This window comes from Vipera ursinii, assembly GCF_947247035.1.
Source record: "Vipera ursinii genome assembly, chromosome: 2".
Lineage (NCBI taxonomy): Eukaryota > Metazoa > Chordata > Lepidosauria > Squamata > Viperidae > Vipera > Vipera ursinii.
The window spans coordinates 27,873,378-27,886,250 of NC_139513.1; the positions used below are offsets into that span (position 1 = coordinate 27,873,378).

The window sequence follows — 12,873 nt, forward strand, 5'->3', positions numbered from 1 at the left end:
TTAAGCCACAGGTTTCACAAAAGTAGAAATTTGGATGATGTGAAAGAGAGAGAGAGAGGTGATTATCCATACAGACACATACCAAATATTTTGCTTTATGTAGATTGTTTACAGCAGAACCAAGGAATTAACTTTCTGAATTCTTTCTAGCAAACAGACTGGGATAAAACAAACTTTGGATTCCTCTGGCCTTGGAAGAAGCACTAGGAAGAAGCCTCTATGTTCTCCCAAGAGCTCAGCATGAATAGAATTGTTGTGTATGACAAGCCCAATTTTGAGGGCCTCAGAAAAGAATTCACCTGTGATGTCCCTGACCTGCATGAATTAGATTTTGGTGATTGTATCTCCTCCTTGAAGGTGATAGGGCAGCCCTGGGTGGCCTACAAGCTCTCTAAGTTTGAAGAGGATGGCATTGTTTTTGAGGAAGGGGATTATCCTGAGATTGACAACAACAACAGGATTTCATCCCTCCGGCTAGTTCACCAAGATCTCTCTGACTCCCAAATTACACTGTACGAACATCCTAACTATGAAGGTCAAAGCAAGGTGGTGAAGGAGGAGACCAACCTCACCTATGGTTACTTTAACGACCGTGTCTCCTCCCACGTGGTGCAGAGGGGGGTCTGGCTGCTCTACAAAAATCCAAACCGTGGTGGATGGTATCACATTGCCTGGCCAGGGGAGCGCATTCATGACTATAAAACTGAGATCAACTTTGATGATAGCGTATCTCATTTGCAGCCCCTGAAACCGGGCCGCCCACTCATTACCGCCAAGCTGCTGTGGGATCAAAAGAAAGTGGAAGCTGAGCAGGATGTTCTGATTGATGAGATTGTGGGAACCAACTGCACCGAATACGAACAAGCGTTCACCACCAACTCCACTCGAGAATATACTGCTACAGTGTTCCAGAGCTTCCATTTCAGCAACGCCACTTGCTTAAAACTTGGCTTTGCTTTCCAGGTGACCTTGGGTTGTTCCAATGTATTTATAGTGGAGAAAGGGAAAAGTGAGTCCACCACCACTACTGAGAAGGTAGAGGTCCTCCTGCCTGCCAAAATCCCTCCATGCACTGAACTTTCCATACAGGTGATCAAGAAGGAGACCACCACCTCAGTGCCAGTGGAGCTCACCATCTGTCAGAATGGCAAAGAAAAGAAGGAGAATGCTGAATACCGCTGCGTTTCAGGCCGTACCATTACCACCAGATATACCATGAAGCCTGTCCCAGCAGCACCAGGCGCTTCCCAAACTAAGCCACAAGACGCATGACAGAGAAGGAATACGACTGTGTTAATTCTCAGACGTGGATAGATCTAAGAGAACATTTTCAAGCACAGCCTAGGCCAGGGATGGGCAAGAGAACTTAAGTTGTTTCTGATTAAACTCTTTTCAGATTGGTGGTCTTATGGTTCCATATACTTCCATACTGAGAAGGAAGAGAAAAACAACAGTCTGCTTTTCCTAGATGTGGTGATGGTTTCTCTCTTTAAATAATTAGGTTACAGGGGAAATAATTAGGTTTGGAGAAAATAGTTTAATCCGGATGGCAATTTATATAGGAAAAACATGAACCCTCTCTCGAAGATATATGAACTACCTGGAAAATCGAGAATGGGTGTAATAATTTTTCCTCAGTTTGAACAGTCCCTGCTATTCTTAGTACTGAACATCAGAAAACAGCAGAATTAAAAGCTCTACAAAGTTATCTGTATTTCTCAGTAAGGGGAGGAAGCAGTGGTTTGCTTTATTTATCTGATGAAATTGAATTTTAAAGGAATAAACAGTTCGTTATTAGCTTACATAAGCCTCCATTCAAAAACATTTTTTTTACTTTACTGGTCCAGCTATATTTCTCATTAAAGTTATCCCTCTGATCTTAGATGTCTCACTTCACTGTGTCTAATCAGATTTTATTTGCTTATTTCAAGCACTGTATATCTGCTACATATAAGTTCTAAGATGGCGGCGCCTGGAATGGCTGCGGCTGCATTGGCTCTTGAAGGCGAATAGTTTTGGGAGGGATAGTAAGGGCTATAGGCCACATGATCAGGAAGATTTTAATGTGTTTGAGCAACATGGTGGAACTAAGGTAACATACGACATACGACCAACAATCTTTGCTGGCCTGGCGAGTTTCTAGTTGTTTTGGAACTGTTGGTGAGACCGTTAAAAGTTGTTGGCGCTGTTTGAATTTGTTCTACCAGCAGCAAAATCTGACTGCTGGCCCAGTGATGGATTCTACTGCAAATCAGGGCTGTTTCCAGAGGAGGCAGAGGAGGAGACGACCTGGAGCTTATGGAATGAAGGAACTGGATGAGGCTGTCGGTAGGCCCAGAGGAAGAAAGAGAGAGGCTTTTGGAGGAGTTGGTGGTGGCGGCAGCGTGCTCCAGGGGTGAAAAGAAGCAAGGCCTCTTAAAGGAAAAGGAAGAGTCAGGATCAGAAAAAGGAAAGAAGGCGAGGTTGTCAGAATACAAGCGAATTTGAGGGCTAATCCACATGGAGCCACATTTCCATCTGTCCTGTTTGCCATCATTCACTCCCTAGAGACTAAAATGGACAATGTGAAATTTGAGCCGGCCCCGAACAAGAAGTATATATCGGAGGTGGTGACCCATTGAGAGCTGTATGCAACGAAATTTCATTTTGATGTATGCCAATTGGTGTACATTCAAAGTGACAATAAAGTTATCATCATCATAACCATTTCTAAATTGAAGTTGTTCGATCGTGAGCTCTGGACCACATGGCCAAGATGGATGATGCAGGACAACAGGGTTCAGCATAACATTCTTTATTGATGTAGCACAGACTTGGCAAACAAAGGGGCAACTGCCCCTCTTATATACCTAGCCAGGTATCCTTGGAACCAATCCCATTGTCCGGATTTCCCACCAAAGACTGCCCTGCCAATCCTGACAGGGCACCCTGCCACCTGGTGGTGTCAGTGGCTATCTCTGTGAACATCTCCTATATACATATATACATAACAGAAGTATACATTAAACAAGCCAATTCACAGCCACATTTAAGACACACATAAGAGCCCTGGTCACAAAACCAGATAAACTACTGTTAAAACGTATTTGATGGCACATACCGTAATCATTCAATTGGCAGGGCCACCTGCGGTCAGTCAAACCTGTGGGAACCCTTCCAAAAATTGCTGCCCAATTACATTTTGTAAGAGAACATGAAAAGGAATAATTTAATTATATGTATTTATTTCATTCAGTTTTTATTTTAGTCATACTTCTTCTTGGGTAATCCCAGCCCAATCGCAGGGTGCCTTTCAAAGGCCAAATGAGGCTTTATGACCTTGGGAGGTCTTCCACTGTTCCTGATAAGAACCCCAACATTGTGCATACACATTGCGAGTTCATTGTGTGATTTTGCTTGGCAGCCTAGTGAGGTCAAATGCACACATAGGAATCCTTGCTTTTGTGGACAACCTTATGGCCCCTGGATAGCCTCTTGGCTTCTCTTAACCTTTGTCTAGCACAGGGGTCTTCAAACTTGGCCCTTTTATGACTTGTGGACTTCAACTCCCAGAATTCCTCAGCCAGGCCCGCTGGCTGACAAATTCTGGCAGTTGAAGTCCACAAGTCATAAAAGGGCCAAGTTTGAAAACCCCTGGTCTAGCATCTTGCCAATGTAAAGTGTGACCTTTTGGGGATGGCCATCAATTTCATCACACCAATTTCTATTAAACTGCAGAACTGTAACACAGGACTGTAAAGCTACCATTGGAGCAGAGAGGCCTTTGCTCTTCAGAATCCTCTTCCTTGTAGCTCTTGAGTTATCCATTAAATGAGCAGGGAGAGGGGAATAGGAAATGGTGGCTCCAAATGTTTGGTTCCTCTCTGCTCTTTGGACCTGCTTTGACTCACCACCGGGTGACTCAGAGCTATCGGTCACTGATTCCCTAGAGTTGTCAGAGTTAGAACCTTTTACCCAGTTAAATGTTCTGGAACAGCCCTTTGATCCCAAGAGGGTATGTAATTAAAATTTCTGTGGTGAGGTGGGCACTAGGACTTTTGTCCCAAGCCAAGCTGATGTTTACTAGTGTGGGGGAGAAGCACTAAGATCTTCTGAATTAACTAGAAAAAATGCACAAATATGTACCTGCAGAGAAATGGATGAAGCCACCTATACCAATTTTAATCAGAGGATGGGGATGGAGAAAATAGTATGCCAAAAGCAATGCTAAGGGAAGACACTTTCTGTCCAGGTTCAGGTGTGTGTGCAGAAGATAATTTTTTAAAAAACCAAGATGGTGGGCTGAAATATGAAGGAACAGTCACTATGTTGCCTTTTTGATCCTCTCTCCAGATATTTAAATTCTCCCCCCCCCACTCCAAACATTATGGAGGGTTGTTTCCATCAGTGTAAACGAGAAAGTCCAGTTGCCTCACGAAAAAGCATCTTTGGGACAACCATGACCTGGATGATTGAGAATCTCCATTGACTTACATCTGTATAGTCATAATTAACCTAGATCATTCTTTCATCTAATACCTGTTAGCTCTCTTGAACCAACTCCTGGTCCTTACCTAGCGCAAAAACTGGCTATGCTAAGTAGGAATTTGGGGAGTTGGTAGGCAACACATCTCCAGATTGTGAAAGCTTACCTAGATGGTAGAACTCTTGGATGATGGACAGAAGGGCTGAGAAAGGAAAAGCAAAGCACTGTCTAAGTTCTGGATGGACAACTCACTGCAACCAAGTCACTGTGGCCAACTTTCATCCTTTCTTTAATGATTCTGTTCCACCATTTCTTTGATATTAGTATAACTTTTGTCCTGCAGTGAGTTGTACTGCAGTAAATTGGCCATGGCGAGTTGTCCGGCGGTAAATTGATCATGGCAAATTGGCCATGGCAAGTTGGCCGTGGTAAGTTGGCTTTGGTGAGTAGGCTGTGGTGAATTGTCATAGACCTGATCTGGAACAGGGAAGACCAGATCTAATGGACTTACTCATCTGTTTTAATATAAGACAGGCTAAGACAGGGGTAGCGAACCTTGGCTCTTTTATGACTTGTGGACTTCAACTCCCAGAATTCCTGAGTCAGCTTGGCTGGTTCAGGAATTCTGGGTATTGAAGTCCACAAGTCATAAAAGAGCCAAGGTTCCCGAACCCTGGGCTAGGCAATCTCTGACCTCAGGGTGTCGTGACAGCAGTACTTGGAACATCCACTAGCTATGATTGTTGAAAGCTGAACTGCCTAGTTTACTGATATTTTAAAGTGGAAAACCCATGAAAATGATACTGCAAGGATTGAAACAGCTTATCTCTCAGTCCAACCCATCTTACAGGGATGTTCTTATGGGGAAAGCAAGAAGAGGGAGCCGTGTTGGATAGGTTTGTTACTTTGAGTTGTTCGTAAAAAATAAAGGCAGGATACAAATGAATAGCATAGTTAAAAAACAAAGACCACATACAATTCTCAGTTTATGACAGTAATGGGGTTTGCCCATCATGGCCATAAGTCATGATGGTTGTAAAGCAGATTTTTTACAACTATAAAAAAAAGACTTTATAACCTTTTTTGTGGTGGTCATTATGCTAAGACATCAATTGTAAAGCGAACCAATTCTTTGCTATGGGCCTTTTTAAAAAAATTGGAAATAAATGTCTAAGCAGCTGGTCGTAAATTGAGGACTGCCTGTAATACAATCTAAAATGTAGCCATTTTCCACTTTGTGACCTGCAGCTTCACCCTCCCAAACAAACGATGGATACTTCTTAACTATGAAAAGATTCTCCATCCTTCCCATCCTTCATGGTTTTTAGAAGATAGAGACAATTTTAATTCCTTAGCTAAGTTTTATTAGCATACATATTGGTGGAAAAGGGCCAATTTGTTATTACTGTTATGTTTTTTATAGTTTCCTATTGTCGCGTTTGCAATTCCAACCCACTATCACTCACCTGGGATATCAAACTTAGAAAAATAAATGTAAATATAGAAAAATGAATAACACAAATTGCTGACCTAAAGGCTGCATCTAAGGCTGTTGAATCTTCTGTGTTCAACCTGAGACATTTCCTCATTGACTGCTTTCCAATCCGGCAATTTTTTTTGGGTTTTTTTCCTCTCAAAATCAAACTGTAGCATGCAGTTAAAAAGGTAAAGGGAATGTTGACCTTATGTCAGCTTCTGGTGAATGAATTGATGTTGGGGGACGATGTTATGTAAGTGGCCCTTTCTAGCCCTCCGTTCTGTATTTTCCAGTGTACAGTACAGAATCCCATGCAAATATTAACCAGGTGTGACTTTGCTGCAGTCAGAATTCTGCACTACTAAGGTTGCAAGCTGCTGCCATCTGCTGAAGCAACACGGGGAGAAGAATTTCACAAAAATGACAGCTGCGGGGGTGGGGGGGAGGTTACTGCCCTCCTCCCCATTTGTGATCTCATGGAGATTATCTGTTTGCAAACCAATTAGGCGTGCAAAAAAGCTTGGCAGACCTTGTGAAGAGGTCAAAGCCACCCTTTACCTAATGCTAAGGTTCAGTCTAAAAATCAAGCTAAGAAAATAAACAAGAGGGTAGGTGGCAGGGAGGGAGCAGAACTCTAAAAATAACTACCGTAACCCCAACCAAGAGGATGAGCCAGACATCTACAAGGGGATCGTCAAATCCTTGATTAAATTGCAAGATATTGCTCTGTGTCACAAAGCTCACAGAGAGGCTGTTTGATGTTTGCATTAATAATTTAAAATCAGCAAAACAAAAAAAACAACAGCTGTCGTGCCACAGCAAAACCTGCCAGTGAAGCGCCATTCAGCATTTTAATGTTACAGATTTCAATCTTTCCCTTATTTATTTTAAATTATTCACTGTCATTTCATGGGTGTTTAAGATAATGGTAGCCTTGAATCAATTACATACATTGTTTGCCATTGCCTTTTTTCCCCCCAGAAAGTTTTTTTCAACTTCCCAGTCTAGCTTATATCCCTGGGATTTCTTAGTGGTGTACAGAACTAGTACCAGATCAGTACAAACCAGTCTCACCAGGCTTAGGTTATTGTTAACTTTAGCTACCCAGGTTAAGCTGAGAGTCACCTCCTTCTCTGAGTTATGTCCCATTAAACAAACCAAAAACTATCCTCCTGGGATGTTTTCCAAATGTGCTCAGTCTTGGATGACCTCCTTTTTTCATATGCACATTTATGCAAATACTGTTTAATTCACTTTAAGCCTAGGAGAGCTATTAGGCAACTTGATATCTTTTCACGGGAAGTAATTTCTCAGACATAACGTTCAATTCCAGGTAGTAGATGCTAGTGTTTCCCTGTCTGGCATGATGTGTATAGGATTAACTGTGTACTTCTTTTATGCAAATGTTATGGTTTTATTTTTTTAAAAAACATTATAGCTTCCTTTGAAGGTGTACAGTGTTATGTACTGGGCTCTTGTGAAACACCACGTGGGTTGCTGGAGCAGCTAACGGCTCTCCAGCAACCCAGACTTTAAGTCTCCTGTGCTGCAATTGGCTATCTCCAAGCGGCAATGGTTGATTCAAACCTATTGGCTGCCGCCTAGGGGCTAGACTATATTTATTTATTTATTTATTTAATTAAATTTTTATACCGCCCTTCTCCCAAGGGACTCAGGGCGGTGTACAGGGCATATAATAAAAATACAAAGCTACAAAAGTTAAAATAGAATTAAATTAATGCCCACGATAAAACAATAAAATATAGCAATATTTAAAACCCAAATTAATTCCCCATCAGGCCAGGCCAGCTTGTTCAAATAGGTGGGTCTTTAACCCGCGCCGGAAGGAGCGGAGATCCGGTGCCATCCGGAGCTCCACCGGCAGCTGATTCCACAAAGCCGGGGCGCCCACAGAGAAGGCCCTCCCCCTCTTATATATTGCGGCTAGTTGCAGACAAATAATAATAATAATAATAATAATAATAATAATAATAATAATAATAATAATAAGAAGAAGAAGAAGAAGAAGAAGAAGAAGAAGAAGAAGAAGAAGAAGTTGGAAGAGACCTTGAAGGTTATCTAGTCCAACCCCCTGCTAAGGCAGGAAACCCTATAACATTTCAGACAAATGGCTGTCCAGTCTCTTCTTAAAAACTTCCAGTGTTGGAGCATCCACCACTCCTCAGTACAGTTCCAGCACGAAATAAACAATGAGTTACCCTGTACTCAGCTTCGCGTCTTCATTCCTTCACCAAAGAACCCGCTATTTAACATACAGTATCCTAGTTAGAGCGATGTACAACATTGGAAACCTCTATTCTTAAGTTTAGTTGCAGCTTCATAGTGAATGAGAGCTTGTGCAAAGTTTTGTGCAAATCAGAAACTAGGAACCAGAAAAAAACTTCAGCAACGTGAATAATCTAGACTAGAGTCTAAATACTCAGAAACAATTGCCAACACAGAGCAATCCAATCACAGGGCTGATTATCGATACAATAATTGTTATGGTAGCAATCATTATATCATTAAAATATGATATTAAATATTGGACTGAACAGCAGTTTTTGTATCCAGACTTAAATGCAGTCATCTGTAGTCTTCTGCAATTCAGCAAACTTCCAGGTTTTAACTAGGTCATATTTGTTTATGAACTATTTAGGCAATGCCCAATATGGTCTGTTCAGGTCAATATGCTCCCTTCAGTCCTTTGCTTTAGGCATTCAATTATTATAATTAGCACTCTTATAAAATGACATAAAGATAAAACATGATTAATTTGTTATTTTAAAACCCCACCCATTAACTTCAATTAATTTCCAAAGACACTAAATAAAAACCAAACTGCATACCATAACAAGTATTGACAGTGAAAATAATAGAAGTGATAAATAGCTCATGCCTTTTAAGACTGATTATCAACAGTAAAGGATACATACCAGATATGTTCCAGAGACTAGTGATGGTAAAGTAGCAATGAAAGGCATAGAAAAGATACTCAAATGCCAGGATACCTACAATGGTCAGAATGATGTAGGCCAAGGGTCTTCAAATTTGGCCCTTTTATGATTTGTGGACTTCAACTCCCAGAATTCCTCACCAGCATGCCTGGCTAAGGAATTCTGGGAGTTGAAGTCCATAAGTCATAAAAGGGCCAAGCTTGAAGATCCCTGATGTAGGCAATAGTTTCCCATATCACATTCCATGGGCTGTGTTCAACATGGACTGGACAAAGTGGAAAGAAAAAGAATGAGAGAATATCCGTCACCATCGTGGATGGACTCAATTATAGCAGTGACAAGCACACTCTCAGAAGGGCTGAAGGACCAACTTTGGGACAGATCATCCTGGAGAAATTCTATCATGTGATTGCCAAGAGTTGACAACAACTTGATGACACGTGATCAAATAATACTTCCTGATCAGCTCTATATCATGCCTTGGTGTTTTTAAAGCAGTGTCTCTTATTTCTGGCACAACTCAGTGTGAATTTGAAATCCATAAACCAATGCCAATGTTAAAAAACACTGATTAAAAGAATCTGTCCCCATCAAAAACAACTTCATCAGATATGTAGTTCTCCTTCAGAAAAATGTAGATTTTTAATTTGCCTCTTTTGCCTCAAAAGCTATTTTGCTTGTAAGAGTTTCTCAAAATATCCTAGGTTTAAATCAGATATTAGGCAATGACAGATAAACACAGTTGGCTTTGAATGCAGAAAAAGGTATATAATAACCTAACCTGAATTACTTGTTAATTGCACAATTTGTTTTGCTTTCTGAGCATCTAATTCATTAGCCATATATCTGAACTACTAAATGGGGTGAACTGTCTATATGACAGCCAATTGTGAGATGTGCAGTATTTGCAATATTGATTGACACAGATGGGAACTCCTGTCTATGCGTATACATGTGGATATATATCATAAGTGTTCCATAGTTGTTGTTATTACAATCTATATATTTTGGAGTATGATAGTAAAGGCAATCCTTTATTTACAATAGTTCAAAGTTACAACTCATCAAATTTGTAGATGACACTAAACTGGCAGAAATAGCCAACACTCAAGAAGACAAGCTCAGGATCCCAAAAGATCTTGACAGATTTGAACAATGGGCCATATCCAACAACATGAAATTTAATGTGGAGAAAAGCAAGGTTTTACATCTAGGCAGGAAAAACCAAAGGTACAAGTACAGATTAGGCAAAACTTGGCTGAAAAACAGTAACTGTGAGAGGGACCTTGGAGTCCTAATAAGTAGACAGTCACTTAAACATGAGTCAGCAGCATGTGGCAGCAGCCAAAAAAAAAGCTAACACAATTTTTGGTTATATAAACAGAGGCATAGAATCAAAATCACATGAAGTAGTAGTACTACTTTATAAATAAGAAGACCATACGTGGAACACTGCATCCAGTTTTGGTCACCACATTACAAAAAAGATGTTGAGACTTTTGAAAAAGTGCAAAGAAGAGCAACTAAGATGATTAATGGCCTGGAGACAAAAACATATGGAGAACGGTTGCAGGGATTGGGCATGGCCAGTCTAGAGGAAAAAAGGACTGGGGTGACATGATAGCAGAATTCCAGTATTTGAGGGGCTGCCACAAAGAAGAGAGGGTCATCTTATTTCCAAAGCACCAGAAGGCAAGACAAGAATCAATGGATGGAAACTAATCAAGGAGAAAAGTAATTTGGAATTAAGGAGAAACTTCCTAATAGTGAAGACAAATAAATAACCAGTGAAACAGCTTCCCTTCAGAAGTTGTAGGTGCTCCATCACTGGAGGTTTTTAAGAAAAGACTGGACAGTCACATGCCTGAAATGGTATAGGGCAGGGGTAGGCAACCTTGGCTCTTTGATGACTCGTGGACTTCAACTCCCAGAATTCCTGAGCCAGCATGGCTCAGCTTGGAAACTCTCCCTTTCCCCTCAGCATGGCTGGCTCAGGAATTCTGGGAGTTGAAGTCCACGAGTCATAAAATAGCCAAAGTTGCCTATAGGGTCTAATGCTCGAGCAGGGGATTGGACTCCAAGGTCCCTTCCAGCTCTATTCTGATTGACTGAAAAAAGTGACTTATGACCATTTTTTATATTTACAACCGTTGCAGGATCTCCATAGTCACGTAATCAAAATTCAGCTGCTTGGCAACTGCCTTGGGCCCATGTGATCAGTTTCCGTGACCTTCTTACCAGCAAAGTATATGGTGAAACCAGATTCACTTAACAACCTTGTTATTAACAACTGCAGTGATTTGCTTTACAACTGTGGCAAGAAAGGTCGTAAAATGGGGCAAAACTCACTTAACAAATGTTTCACTTAGCAACAGAAATTTCGGATTCAATTGTGGTCGTACGTTGAGGACCACCTGTACTGCACCACATATTTCAGTAGAATTAGGCTTATTCGTCATTGACTCCAAAATTACTTAGACTTTTATACAATAGCTTAGCTGTGTCCTTCTTGATCAGAAAAGTGCAAAATTAATTACATCTTAATTTAAATGCTTTATCTGATTTCACAAAGTTTAGTAAATGTTTTATTGTTTCTATACTTCCTATAGTACATAATACAGGTAGTCCTCAACTTATGACCATAATTTGGATCGCACTTCTCATTGCTAGGCAAGGCGGTTGTTAATTGAGTCACATCCAGTTTTATGACCTATTTGCCACAGTTGTTAAGTGAATTACTGCAATTGTTAAGTGAATCAAGGGGTGGCTAAGCAAATTCTGCTTCCCCCATTGCTTCTGTTTGTCAGAAGCCAGCTGGGTTTGTGTTCATGGCGTGTGTCAGTTTGCTTTGTGTGGGGGTCGGGAGTGGGTGCAGCAGCTGGAGATGCCGCCGTGGTTTGGCTTCTGGATGGTGGTTGCATTTCATCTATGGGGTGGGTTTGGGTTTGAGTCTGGTGAAGATGATTGGTGGTGGCGTCCTGTGTTGTTGTCGGTCCGGTGTCGGTTTTTGTGGCTGGGACTTGTTTGGTGACTAGGGTTAGTTTCCAGATGTCTGGTAGGCAGGAGGTATCGTCACATTTATTCATGTTGTGGGGGTGTTTCTCTATTTCGATGGCTTCCATAATTATTCTCTTATTGTAGTGTTCAGTTTTGGAGATTAATTTCATTCCTTCAAAATCAATTTCATGTCCTGTTGCTTTAAGGTGCTAGAAAAGGGAGGAAGTTTTGTTTTTTTTCTGACACACACCATGAACACAAAGCCAGACCGCAAACTTGGAGCCAAACCAGAGCCCGGGATGTTACACCACAGCCTTCTGCTCAGGACATTACATCACAGAACTCAGGAGATTACAATACTAAAGCTCGGGATGTCACAACACAGCCAACCACCCAGGATGTTGCAGCCCAGAACTCAGGATATCACTACACTAGAGCTCAGGATGTCATCACACAGCCCATCACCCAAGTCATTACAACACAAAAGACTAATGGGCACACAGCCAACACCTCAGCCACACAGGATGTTACAAAACAGCAGACTAAGCTGCAAACAATAACTCCATCATCCAATCAGGATGTAACAACACAGCCAACCAACCTGCTTACAGCAACAAAGCGAGCACCACACACAACCCCACCAATATTTGTAGAGAGACGGCAGCTCCGATCACACTTTGCTCGCACAAGCACGAAGCGTATATATATACTTCACATCATTCTTACAAAGATGTTCTGTAAGGATTTTTTTGTATAAACAGCCAAAACCTCCTACCATTCCTTTTCTTTTCCCCAAACAAAAAGTTAAACCAAAACTTGTAGTTCTCCAGGAGATCCTTCAGATCAAAATAGGGCAGTTCATAAATGGAAAAACTTTCTGAATAGTGTGTGATCCAACACTACTTAGTTGGATCATACTATTATGTCTACGGAGATTCTCTGTCATCTAAGACATGGTTATCCCAAAGGTGCTTTTT

General features: G+C 41.1%; 1 protein-coding gene across 1 annotated transcript; it reads left to right on the forward strand.

Moving 5' to 3' along the window:
* Positions 1-219: 219 nt before the first annotated feature.
* LOC310633378 (epidermal differentiation-specific protein-like) lies at positions 220-1,272 on the forward strand (the record flags this gene model as incomplete). Its single annotated transcript, XM_083351080.1, has 1 exon — positions 220-1,272. The coding sequence occupies one exon, from the start codon at positions 220-222 to the stop codon at positions 1,270-1,272; it is 1,053 nt and encodes a 350-aa protein (XP_083207206.1).
* Positions 1,273-12,873: the final 11,601 nt, after the last annotated feature.